Source organism: Periplaneta americana, chromosome 15 (assembly GCF_040183065.1).
Source record: "Periplaneta americana isolate PAMFEO1 chromosome 15, P.americana_PAMFEO1_priV1, whole genome shotgun sequence".
Taxonomy (NCBI): domain Eukaryota; kingdom Metazoa; phylum Arthropoda; class Insecta; order Blattodea; family Blattidae; genus Periplaneta; species Periplaneta americana.
This window is the reverse complement of record NC_091131.1, coordinates 102,861,881-102,875,821: the sequence shown is the minus strand read 5'-3', so window position 1 is coordinate 102,875,821 and position 13,941 is coordinate 102,861,881. Positions and strand designations below refer to the sequence as shown.

At 34.4% G+C, this 13,941-nt stretch overlaps 1 protein-coding gene across 2 annotated transcripts in view; it reads right to left on the bottom strand.

The window, feature by feature from the left end:
• LOC138715228 (uncharacterized) overlaps positions 1-12,354 on the bottom strand; it is a 28,173-nt gene extending 15,819 nt beyond the window's left edge. For both annotated transcript variants that reach the window (XM_069847924.1, XM_069847925.1), the window contains exons 1-2: positions 11,934-12,354; positions 1,861-1,970 (exon numbers count right to left, since the gene is read on the bottom strand). In XM_069847924.1, the coding sequence (XP_069704025.1) occupies positions 1,861-1,970; positions 11,934-12,075 (252 nt within the window). In that variant the 5' untranslated portion in view covers positions 12,076-12,354. The remainder of the gene's footprint in view (positions 1-1,860; positions 1,971-11,933) is intronic.
• Positions 12,355-13,941: the final 1,587 nt, after the last annotated feature.

Below are 13,941 nucleotides of genomic sequence, written 5' to 3'. Positions count from 1 at the left end.
GTTATCCTTTTTCCGATTTCCGAAAGATTCAGAAAGGTTCCTGGGTTTCCACAAGAATGCTGTGCAGAAACAAAACTCTTAATTTTGAAGTTCTTTGTGACTGTTAGAACACATTATATCCTTAAATTTCAAAATGAAATGTTTCAGTCTATCCGAAAGGACATTAGATACCGGTTAAAGTTCTGTCACTTAGGCTGCTAAATTTCCAGAGAAATAAAGGTTAGGTCTACTTTTTTTTTTTTTCAGAGGATATATTTTTAATTGTAGCTATTAATTTTGTTATTATTTTTATGTGTTATTTTACTAAAGACGTAGAAAAATTAAGTTTGTTTTAATGAAATTTATTGATCACGTTTTATTTTCAATTCTGGTGTGATTATTATTGCTTAGGCCTACTTTTTTCTTCAAAGGATATGTTTTTAATTATAGCTGTTAATTTTGTTGTTATTTTTATTTGTTGCTTTACTAGAGACGTAGAAAAAGTCTGTTACAATAAAATTTATTGATCACGTTTTATTTCCAATTCTGGTGTGATTATTATTGCTTAACCTCATCCCACTTTGTTAACTACGTAAGCCTACACTACAAGTACCGGTACACGTAAGTTACTCCATTAATTCATATTTCCATTATTATTATTGTTGTAAAGGAAAATGCAAATTAATATTTATTGGTTTCATAGTTAATTATCGCTATAATCTTGAATGAGTGAAGCCATTATAGTAAATTTCAGTTCGTTTTGCACAAACAAAAATTATATTAACTTATTTCTTGCAGGTATCTTCGAGTTTATGGTGGAATTTAATATACTTCATTAAAATAATAAATTAACTTTATGCATTTAATATTTCAATAATGGAAGGAAGGTGTTAATTTTTCCAAAAGAACACGACAACGAAAGTGTAACATATTTTGTCGTCTGCTAGGAGAGAGATCTGCGATGATGAGGCGATAGTAGCGATCCTAGTGGTGGGCAACTACCCATGTTTGCATTTTTACTACATATTGAGCTTCGCGACTGTATATAGTAGACTGTGCTACTACTAATTAATCCCCATGCAATAAAATTCCTTGAAGCGAATTTTCTAATAGTTACTGTATAAAGATAACAGAAGAAAATGTATACAATTAACATTCCACTGTTCATTTAATTTTTGATGTTAGAATTAGATTAAATATTGTGATAAATACTGAAAAAATTAGATTGTTATATTGTGAAGAAGATATAAATTCAAGCACGTTCTCTGACAACAGTTACTAATATATGTGCGCAGAATTTCTTAAGAATGCTCAGTGATAAGAAGTTATTAAGAGCAAAATAAACAAAATGCTAGCTTAAGCCCAGTTCCCATGGTGCTTGTTTCCTTGCTGGCCAGCAAGCTTGATGCTATGATGGATATGCTGCTGGCTCCTGTGTTTGGCTCGCTGTTGGTTACCATTCATACGCAGCTGGCTCTTTTCACAGTTCAAATTGTAAAATCATCTACTACTTTATCTGTTATCAACACTCATGATGAAGAAGAAACTAAACCGTAAGTGGAAAACAACCACTATTAACAATAGTAAATGTTATAATAAAGTAATCAAACCAAAAGTGTAAAACAGCTTAAAGTGCGATATTTAATTGCTGTATTCTTAGAAACTAAGGAATACAGAAAAAATAGATTTCGTTGTAAAACTAGCAAGCAACCTAATCTTGAAATTCAGCATGATAGCTAACAATGCAGCCAGCAGTGGGCAGGATTTCCAGCATGCAAGCACACAGAACTGCGATCAGTGCTAGCAGCATGCAATCCATCACAGAAAAACGCACCTTGGGAACCGGGATTAAGACTAGGCCAAAAATATTCGACTACCAACCAGCCTCTTCTTTTCAGCTGCTTCCTCTGCTTCTCTATCATATTTCATTTGTAGCTGGGAACGCACTTCCTGTACAGCTCTCTGGCGTGCACCCCTATTGGCATATCCATCTGCAAAATTGGAACAGTCATTAACAGGTTCGTTTTTATCTGCTTATTGGCAACAGTGACTTCTTATGAGATAAACTTTACTAAACTTAAAAACAATACAAAACATTGTATTTGTTTAATTTCTAAATTAAATGTGGTTGGTTATCAATTAAGAATACTGAGTAGTATGTTGAGCTGTGAAACACTATTATCCTTTCATTATACTCCTTTTGAATCCAGATTGAGTTATGGTATCTTTTTCTGGGGAGTTTGTCCCCTAATACAAAATATATTTGTGATTCAAAAGCGCATTCTGTGTTGTATTTTTAAAATAGCACCTAGGAGTTCGTGTAGAGACTATTTTAAATATTACAAAATTTTGACAGTATATCAGTGGCAGCTTCTCAAGGGGGTTGCAAGTTTGTACACCTCCCAGTAATGTTCCTAATCTCCCGGCTTTGTTACTATTAAAAATATATATTTTTTTTACAATTTTCATTCATGACTATCTGCAGCTGGTGTCTTGTTTTGTACGTCTGCAGGAGCCTTCGAGCCTCTTGTTTGCAAAGATGTTGAAAACCTATGAAAGGTAGTTTATAGAGATGTTCGGCTAATGCGGGGACAGGGGGTTAGAGGCGTGGTCTACTGCTTTCCTCATTGAGAATGGTTTGTCGCACTCCCTGACATGGACACCAACGTCAGTGCAGAAGAAACTAAATTCACTGGGAAAGTATCTGTTTCAACTAGACATTTGTCCGAAGTAATAGGCATGAAAAATGTATTCATTCGGCTTGTGCAATGAACAGTCGCATATTTTGCACATTACTTTCTCAATCTGCATGCACACAAACAGCACAATACATAAAGGAGCTTGTATTTTGCTTTTAAAGTTGTAAGAGTTGTCGTTCTGACAATAAGTGCTGCTATCTCCCGACAGCTACGAAAGCTGCATTTGAATTTTATGAACTAAAATGTTGCAGTTCCGTAAGTGCTTTCAGAGTGGATACATCTTATAGTGCTTATTGTATGTGAACAGTGTTATTTGAAGACATTTCTATAAATTTAGTTGTGTTAATTTGTAATTCGTTCCTTTCTTTTTTATTTTTCTTCTCTCAATATATAATATTACATACACTCACTGAAGTTTTTTGAATATTAACGAAATACAACGGGGTACACCCCCATCTGTTAGGGATGGGGACCTAAACTCATTACATAACTATACATTAGAGAAAGAAACAACACAAAAAATGGAGACCGAGGAACTAAATTCCACTTCTACATTTAATACACAATCGCAAAAGTTACCGGTAGTATATTATGCACAGAATTCAAGAGGACCATATGCAGTATATGTCCAATCTCAAGACAATAATATAGGCAATTTACACCCACTGAAAATAGGACGATTATTATTTAAAAGAGAACACAAAGATATTCAAGAAATTAAAAGACTAGGGAGAAATAGACTGCAGATCAACTTTACAACAGCACAGGCAGCTAATAATTTTCTAGAAGACAAAGTACTAGAAACAGAGAAATTGGTGGCCTTTATTCCTAAACATAGAGTTACTTCCATCGGTGTAATATGAGGAGTCGACACTTCAATTTCTATTGAAGAGATACAAAAGGACATAAATAGTTCGGAAAAGGTATACAAAATAGAACGTTTTTATAGAAAGATGTATGTAGGGGAAGAGGTGAAATATATTCCAACTCAAACAGTGAAGATTACTTTTGAAGCACAAAAATTACCTTAGTATATTACGTTATACTTTGTTAGATACGAGGTGGAGAAATATAGATTTCCTGTTCTACAATGTAAAAATTGCCAGAGGTATGGACATCACGAAAAACAGTGCAGAGGACAATCCAGATGTGTGAAGTGTGGAGAAAATCATACCTTGACTAATTGTTCAAGTTCAAAATTGCGATGTTGTAATTGTTCCTTGGATCACTTAGCGAATAGTGAAAAGTGTGTGATGATGAAATCCCAACTCAATATTAAAAAGAAGATGACAGAACTTAATATATCCTTTCATGAAGCAAGAGAGATTGATTCAAAGCAAGAAAGGTCGTATTCAGCAGTAACGGAGAAAGATTTCCCACAATTGCCATCAGTCCTTCCTAGCCAGACACAATCCACCCAACACTTTCCGACCCCTCTAACACAGAGTACTCCACGTAAGCGAACACGGGTAGATTTACCCACAGTTCCAGGCCAAAGAAACTCCAAAGAAAATCCTTTTCAACATTTCTACAAATCCCAACCGGGCAGGCTCGGTATTCCCACTAGATCTCAGAGACAGACCTTACTATTAGATAGTCCATCTAAAATACATACGGTTCACAATAGTCAACACACCCTTCAAGAAGACGCAACTGCTCCAGTTCACCCAAATACAACAAATGCTCTATCAATAACATTTATAGATTCAATATTAAATCGTCTGATAAAAGACGTACAGAGAATGGATCCCACGAACACAGAATTGAGCGAGAAACTAGTCCAAGACTATAAACAAAAGATCCTCCTTAATTTAGTACAATGAAGAGTGTCCCTCTTCAGAAGCTATCGATATAAAATTTAAACAGACATAACCTTTCAACGTTTCATAGATTTATATACATATTTATATATACTTCTTACTGGGTTATTTATACATATTTTCGGTTAGCCTTTCCAAACTCTCCGATGGCAGATCTAAATTTAAAAATTCTGCAGTGGAACTGTCATAGTCTCAAACATAAAATAACAGAGCTACAAAATTTGTTATCTTTACAAGAGATTGATATTGCAGCCCTATGCGAGAAATGGATAAATCAATCCTTTCTACCAAAATTTCGAAATTTTACTTTAAATACAAAGAATAGGACGGACGGTAGAGGAGGAGTAGCAATCCTCGTTAGAAAGGGTATACCATATTCCTTATTACATCTCACAAATATACCACCAGAGGTAGAAGTTATTGGGATTAGAGTGAAAAATGTAAACATAATTAATATTTACCAACCTCCTAATGTTATCTCATCTACTATTAGTTGGCACGCAGTTTTTTCGCAAATACCACAAAACGAACAACTAATTATAGTTGGTGATTTTAATTCCCACCATCCCTGTTGGCACAGTAGCCACACAGATCAAAGAGGGCAACAACTTTATGAGGCACTTGACCTTTTAAATCTTGTTGTTTTAAATCAAAATGATAGTACGCATTTAACAGCACCTTATGGAGAACAGTCTATAGTTGATTTAACTATTACGCAACCTCCTTTGGCGTTGTATACAAACTGGAGCATTATAAAAGATTCAATGGGCAGTGACCATTTTCCTATTGTCACAGAAGTGGGAGTGCCTTGTTTTAGTAGGAATGTACAGGATACGATTCGGAAGAGAAAAGGAATTGCTCATATTGATTGGATACATTTTTCTACTTCCGTTCAAGATATGTTAAATAAAAAGGAGAACATACCGGTTTCGGATGGCATATGTGAGATCAATGCGACAATTACAAATTATCTAGATAGTAAACACCCTAAAACAAGAATTCTAAACAGTAGATTCCGCCCTCCTCTTTGGTGGGATGAGGATATAAAAGACAACATAAAGCTCAGGAAGGAATTAACATCTCAATATATTAAAAATATGACGCCAGAAAATTACATGTTACTTAATAAACAATCTGCAATAACGAAAAAACTTATACGTAAGAAAAAAAGGAATTCGTGGAAACAATATTGCAATACATTAAGGAAAGATACACGGTCAAAGGAAGTATGGCAAATAATAAAGACGTTGAAAAATAACAGGACCTTCACAGACTCAACACCACTCAACTGGAAAACAATAGAAGAAATCAAGCAGCACATATGTCCCCTTACAGTGAGTGTTTCTCCATATACCTTTCAGAGTGATCTGAGTTTCAGTGACCACATATTATTACACCCTATTGAAAAAGGAGAAATAGAGATTGTGCTTGAAACAGTTAGGAGTACAAGTCCAGGAAAGGATGAGATAACATATGATATGCTTAAACATTTTCCAGACGAAGCATTTCGCCTCTTAATTCAACATTTCAATTATATTCTTCGCACACAAGAGGTACCGGATGCATGGAAGTATATATTAATAAAACCAATATTAAAGGCTAATAAAACGCCTGAGGTGCCAGAACATTATCGTCCCATTTCCCTTTTACCATGTACTCGGAAATTATTTGAACATATTTTAAAGAATAGACTTTTAAATTGGCTTCATAGAAATCATCAAATGCCTAGGTTACAGTTTGGTTTTCAAAAAAATTCTTCTACATATGATTGCCTTGCAATTCTTTTAACTGATATTACACTAGCCAGAAATAGAGGGGAGATTACGGACTTAATTTGCCTAGATTTAAAAGCGGCTTATGATAATATATGTACTTGGTATTTATTTCAGCAAATGGAAAAGATTGGAATACCGTCTCCGATAATCTGCATAATAGGGAAACTCCTTTCGAATAGACTTGTAACAATTAAATCCCATTTAGAGGATACAGAACCGAGGGAGGTGAATACTGGAATACCCCAGGGATCTGTCTTGAGTCCTTTACTTTTTACTTTAGCCTTACAACCTCTTGAAAAAATTCTCACAACACACGTACGAACTGTCATGTATGCCGATGATATCTTAATTTATAAATCAGATAAGTCTTCGCAAAGGTTAGCTTTCGCAATTGGAACAGCAATAAGAGATATGGAAAAATGGTCTTACACTTCTGGACTTTCCATAAATCCTACAAAAAGCTCCCACATCAGATTTAATTGGACGAGAAACATCACCGAAGAAAGATATCAAGTAGATAACGAGGTCATTCCTTACAAAACGTCGGTTAAAATCTTGGGCTTAATAGTAGATTCGAAGCTTTCATTCACTACGCATATTCAACATATAAAATCCCAAATCCTTCCTAGATTAAATATAATTAAATGCTTAACCAATACATGGTGGGGAGCAGATCCTGGGTTATTGCTATTAATATACAAGACATATATTAGACCAATTATGGAATATGCATGCTTCGCTTTCGCTAGTACTAGTAAACGTAATATATCCGAATTGGATACACTTCAAAATACAGCTCTTAGAATAGCTTTAGGCTTAATGAAAACAACGCCGATTAAATCGGTCTTGCATATGGCTGCAATATCCCCAATTTTACACTGTTTTCAATTCCTAACAGATAAGTTTATAATTAAAAGAACAGCAATAATTTCTCATATTCTACTTCCAAAACTAAAATTACTTGGCCGATTGGCTCGAAATAGTCGCAAACTTTTCCTTAATACTCCATTGGTTAAGAGTTATCAGCAGGTTGAAATATTTGTGCCTAATATTTTAAAAAACAAAACACATCCCAGTTATACTATTCCGTATTTGGCATCATTCTATAAGATTCCTATTCATTTAAATTTTCTTAATATAGAACATCCAATAACACAAAATAACTCAGCATTATATAACTCTCTATTCCAGGAGAAATTGTCTGCATTCATTGATTACGATCACATTTATACAGACGGATCCAAACAACATTCAGGAGCTGGTGCTGCGTTCTGGATTCCCAGCCAAAATTATTACGAGATATATAAGCTCCCGAGTGAGACTTCTATTTTCTTAGCAGAAGTAATGGCTATTAGACAGGCTATTTTATATTACATTAGTGGAAATAATCGTAGACCTAACAACAAACTAATTATCTTTACAGACTCATTGTCCTTAACATTGGATCTATATACATTAAAAATCGAACAAAGATAACTGGTACCTTAATAATATTAGATTCCTTTTATGGAGAGCCCGCCAGAAATTTTTGGACATCACACTTGCATGGATTCCCGGACACTCAAACATAAGAGATAATGAGTATGTAGATCACCTGGCTAAAAGAGCAGTGCTCTCAGGAAAACTGCTAAATATACTGCTTCTGTATAATACCTACACACCAAAACTGAAGCTAAATCTCCAAACTGCAAACCAAACCTGGTGGTTAAATCAAAATTTACAATCACCTACAGATTTATATACTCTCGAAAACAGATGGCTACACGTTCCATGGTTTAGTAAATACAAGCTAAAAAGAAACGAAATAGTTTTAATTAATAGATTGAGGGTAAATCATACACTAAACCCGGAAAAATTATTTCTTTTTAAATTAACTTCAAATCCTTATTGTCATTGTGGAAATAGGAGGCCAAATAATCAACATCTTTTCTTTGAGTGTGAATTAAATAATGGACACAGGGAAAAAATGTATGAGGAATTACAGCAAAAGAAGATACCTTTACCGACTAATCTTAAAACATTACTAGCGTCGGCAAATATGGACATTATAAGTATATTAATCAAGTTTATTAGACGTAGCAAAATTAAAGTAGGCTATGAGGAATATTGATTTTTTATGAAACCAAAGAAGATATTGTACTTCACAGAGGATATCATGATAAGTCAGAGACTATAGTATAAATAATTTGAGCTGGCTACATGGACATTTTTTGGTGACCGAGGCCATTAAAGAAGAAGAAGAAGAAGAAGAAGAAGAAGAAGAAGAAGAAAAACTAAAATGTTGCACTTGGTACTTGGTAGCATTCTGATGACGATTCTGTGCTCAAATGTTTTTCATGAGGGTAAATCGCAATATAGAGAGCTCCGCCCACGACCCCTTCCACTTTTGGACTTTATGTATAAATAGGTATGCTTGTATTTAGTCATTTTATTTATTAATTGCATACAAATAAGCCTTATATGTATACCCCCTCAGGTATAGACGGTTTTAAACTTTAAAATAAAGTATGTTTAACTCCTCTTCAATATCCATTGTGCACCACCATATTTTCAAACCATGAGCCGCCACTGCAGTATATGGTGTGTACTTTTTAAGTTTGATTGAATATGTATATAGCAACATCACTGATTATAATTCCAGTGGTGAATGTCATGATTATAATATAAGAAACTGTAACATGTATGCAACACCGAAACATAATTTGTCTATGTACAGTAAGTCCTAGGTTTAAAATTGTTTAACAATCTACCTGAAAATATTAAACGAATCAGAGAGAAAAGATTATTTAGGAAATTGGTGAAAGAATATTTAGTCACACTATATCCTTATGATAATAATGGTGTTGGAAATGTTTTAGCATAATGTATATTTAATATGGTTTTTTTTTACTTGATTTTTAGTCAAATTTTGTATTGTTAGTATTTTAAAACTGTGACTAGTCTTACAACCTTTGGTTTTTTAAGAACAAATAAATATTTATCTATCTATAAGTAAAGATAATTCCTTTGACCACCCTCAAATTAAGGTAATAAAAAGCTATGGTTCTCCTATGTCGAACATCGCCGAGTGAACGTCGTCAGCTGAGCTGTTTCCTTTACATCAAACATTGTCGTCTTTCCTATCGAAAGTATTAGGGCCTATGCCATCAGAAAATTAGATAGCACTAACTAAGTTTGGAGGCAATAATTCTGCTAAATCATTCAGTGTTGGGAGTTGGAGACAAGTTTAGGGCTTACTTTTCTAGTAAAGAAGGAAGAGCTAAATGGTATCAGTGAGATACATTGTTGTACTTATACCACTTTAAGCAGAGACGTATTATTTAAATTATTTTCCGAGCGAGTGATCTGTGTCAAAATTAATTTACATTGTTTGTTATATTCAAGCTTTTATATAAGCTATTCAACTTAAAACTTGTTCTAAAGCACATCATTAGGATTTTAAAATAATCTCAAGTAAATGGTTACATTAATCATCGTTATTAAAGACTGGAATTTCGGGAAAGATATTCCCTTGACACGCTATATAACAACTCTAAATTAAGTTTTTTTTTTTTATAAACACTCTTTAAAAATTGATAATAGGCCTATTTTAATTATTCTTTCTCAAGTGTGTTGGAATATACATAGAATTGATCTCTGTTGAAATACAGATACACTACTTTACCAATCTTGCCTACAATTTCACCAACTTCCAAAACATTTCCTTTTTATAGGTAGGCCTATCTCTGTATTTTTTTAAAGTCATATCGTACAGGTCAAGATGATTGGAAACATGATTAATTAAAGGTTCAACATTTATTTGTAAGAAACTCCTAAATGCACGATGTTTTACAGTCATATCGTGTTACAGACATTTGTTTGTTTTCTAAATGAACTACAATCATCGCTGTCGATATGAAGCCAAGTCAATCCAGAGCGATGAACACCAGAGCAGATCACTGCAGCCCATGCTGAATGTTGTAAAGAAGCCAGCTCCATTTATTTACATGTAGAGGTAATCGAGCAGCGTTGTTCGCTTGGCGATGATCACCATAGCAGAACCATAGCTTTACTGTACCTACAGTATAGAGTATAGTGACATAAATTGTTAAGCAAAAATTACGAATGTATTCGTAAATGGAATATAAATTCCAATATAAAAGCAACAGTATCTGTTTCAGTTTACTCTTAATTCAGGGGGGGGGGGGGGATGAAGCGTATAAAGCTTGCTTTTCTTAAATAGGCCTAACTATAAACCAGCCTAAATATAAATCACAAAAAAATTTTACTCTACGTATCATAACAATGAATACCGCAGATAGACAAATCTCTCTCTTTTCTCAGAAATTTAGTTGGATACTGGTACTTTCCTGATTGTATCCAACAAATACTGAAACTGATCATACTCCAACAACTGAGTTGGATACAATGAAGCTTTCTAGAAGGGCCAACAATATATTTTTAATTAGTCTTTGTATTTTTTGCAATAAATCTAAAATAATTTTAGAAACTTGTGTGTTTGTGTAGTTTTTCTAGATAATTACCAATTAAAATATTGTTGGCCTTTCTGTAAAAATTCATGGTATCTAGCTTAATTGTTGAAGCATGATCAATTATGTATTTATTTTGGTACAGGTAATTCTATAGAAAGAGTTTACCACCTCCGCAGTTTCCCCACTACAAGAAGCTATCTGTGGGGAAATGGTAATGGAGTGTAAAGAATGTGTGGTGAAATTGTTCGAATCAGTAAAGAAAGGAAGTCCGCGTGGAAATTTTTGGGCAGTGGATGTTTGGGGACTTGGACGGCACCAGTAAGAAAGCATTTTTTGTGTCAGTAGAGATAATTAACAATTGTATTTTACATTTACATGTTGATTAGTTCTCTGGTAACATCTGAAGTGAACAATACATCCATTCACTACTACATTCAACAGGTGAATAGTACAGTACTGAGTGTCGGAAAGTAAAACCAGTGCATAGTACTCTATTAGGTAATTCTCCAGAAAAAAACTACACCAAAGTAAGGTTTATTCATCTCCCTTCTTCCTCCCCCCCATCCCTGCTTGTTACCAATATCACACACGAGAGGTGCAGGACGCAATAGTAGGGAAACTCACAATTTCCATAGTAATCCGTCCTGGACCTCGCGCGTGTTATGTTGGCAATAGCGAGTGGGAGAGAGAGAGATGTGCCTCCTTTAGTGCACTTCTTCTGGAGAATTACCTTTAATTACTACTCATAGTTCGCAATTGTTAAAAAAAATGGTTATTGTAAAAAAAAGTAGCGCCTCCTTTGGTAAACTCTTTCTGTAGAATTACCATTATTTCAATACATTGTTTGGGACACTTGTGTAAATGAAATCAATTTTGTCCAACATACAGTAGACCTGTGTGAAGTGGGAATAAACGAGACCGGAGAGTCCCAGACAAGACATATTTAGGTGAGATAAACCTAACTAAGCCACCAGTTTTGATTATGGCGTACCTTAATTGTGACGATCATGACGCAGTAGCTGCTGGTAGGGCTAGGCCTATATTAATACAGACAAATCACACTTCAAATAATTATGACCACCGGCGAACCCCATTTGTGTTTTATTATTGGTCCATGGGCAATACACGTTTCGCAGTCGGTCACAATTATTTTGTACCAAAGGGCGATTTTAAATATTAACACAATACCTCCAAGTCTGTGGCCAGCTCCAGCAGGAGTATTATGGCGAACTGCATTATTAACTGGTGTAGTCTGTACTTGGCTTCTTGCACCATATCTTGGAGTAGTCTGTACTTGGCTTCTTGCACCATATCTAACTGATCGCTTCATATTCTTTGTTTTAACTTGCACAGATTACACAAAATTACTCAACAACAAAAGTGACTTTCAAGGTTATAGGCTATATTCTTCATACGTACGTCACTACCGTTCACGAATATAAAATATACATGTACAGTAAAGCCAATATCTATGCAGATAAGATTTCTTTATTATAAAACAAAAATTTTTATATCTCGTAAGTCTAGTACCAGAAATTACAATCCACTACGCACAGTCTTCCAGTGAATCCCCAAATTTCGTTCGTACTTTAACAGGATAACTAACATTACAAAAAAATATCTGTGATTATGGAAGAAGTTACTATGAATTTTATGGAGATTTCATATGCTGTATATACATTATAGTCTTAACCAATAAAGTTTTACACTCAGAGATCCTTAGGCATCTTAATAAATAAATCTGTTGAAGGAATGAAATGTTCTGGTATTACAAGTGAGAAATTATTTCATATTTATTGGTAAACATGATAAACTCTTTGCTCTTCTGAGAGTATTTTCTATACTCTCAGTTGATCTTGCGTGTCTGCTATACAGCGCTGCCAACATGACTATAAACCGCTAAAGCAGAAGTCATTAAATTATATTATCAATGCGAAATGAGATTATTTTCCGCAGTAATTGTTACAAATCTGCAAAATTCTTATATCAGCAATACAAATTTCATAAAATGCAGTCCAAAACTAATATGGAAAAAGTTAGATCTAACGGTAAAAATACTGTATTGGCAACTCTGCTGCTACAATTTTGAACACTTCATTATAAAAAGGAACAAAACTTGCTTTTTGCGCTACTCAAAGAGTATCACCGGTAAAGAAATAATACCAAGTAGACGTTTTAGCATATTATCATTCTTTACCTTATTACTATTGTATATTTGCGATACTTTTGTGGAATATTTCATAATTTTAGACGATTCCATAATTTAGTGTTCAAAGTTGGCAGCTCTGGCGGCACTTTTGATTTGAAGTTTCACATGTAGGAAGAGCACTTGAATTAATATTGTGTATTTGTAGGAACGTTGAGAATATTTGACTGAAATTCTTTGTGAACTGTAAACATACCACGCAACTGAATTTGGGGATTTGAAGAAAATTGTTGGAAGTTTCACGCAACTGTTATCGAAGCGTTTGGAAATAGGACAAGAAATGCAGTGATGAGATGGGTCAAGAGTGTGATACAAATCCATTTAGATTATTACTGTGGGAACAATTCGAATTTTAGGTTAGTTAAAAGTGAATGTGCCGTGAGGAGTTTAATGTCTTAAACTACATCAGATGGGAACTTGATCGCGTATATCTTACGTGTGCTGATTACACCGTGTGTGTAACTATCAAATACTTACTCATAGAATAGCTGACAATGTGAACAAGTAAGGTTGTGCATGACCTTTTAGTGTAATACGTACCGCAAAGAATTAGTCCTATAATTAAGTGAATTTAATAGAGTAATTCTCCAGAAGAGCTACACCAAAAGACGATTTGCTTCACTGACGTCTGTGAGATGTAGGCCTACGCCTATAGTTACAGTGATTAACACGTGGTTTTAGTTTGCAGCCACGGTAATTAGCAAGGATCTTAAGTCACTGAAATCTTTTCACATATTATTCCTTGGCCTCACGTCACTTAGATATCCCCTCAACTAACTCACTAATCTTGTCATACGTACCTTGTAAAAGACTGGCGGTCCCTTGCTAATTACCGCAGCCACAAATACTTTCAACATAATTAAATATCGTTTCATACTTAATATACCTGTATATTGTAATGCATTGTTGCAGCCTCCCTCCCCCTACGTTTTATAAATATGACAGTCGAGAGGTGCAGAGCGTAATACTAGGGAAACTGACCATTTCATT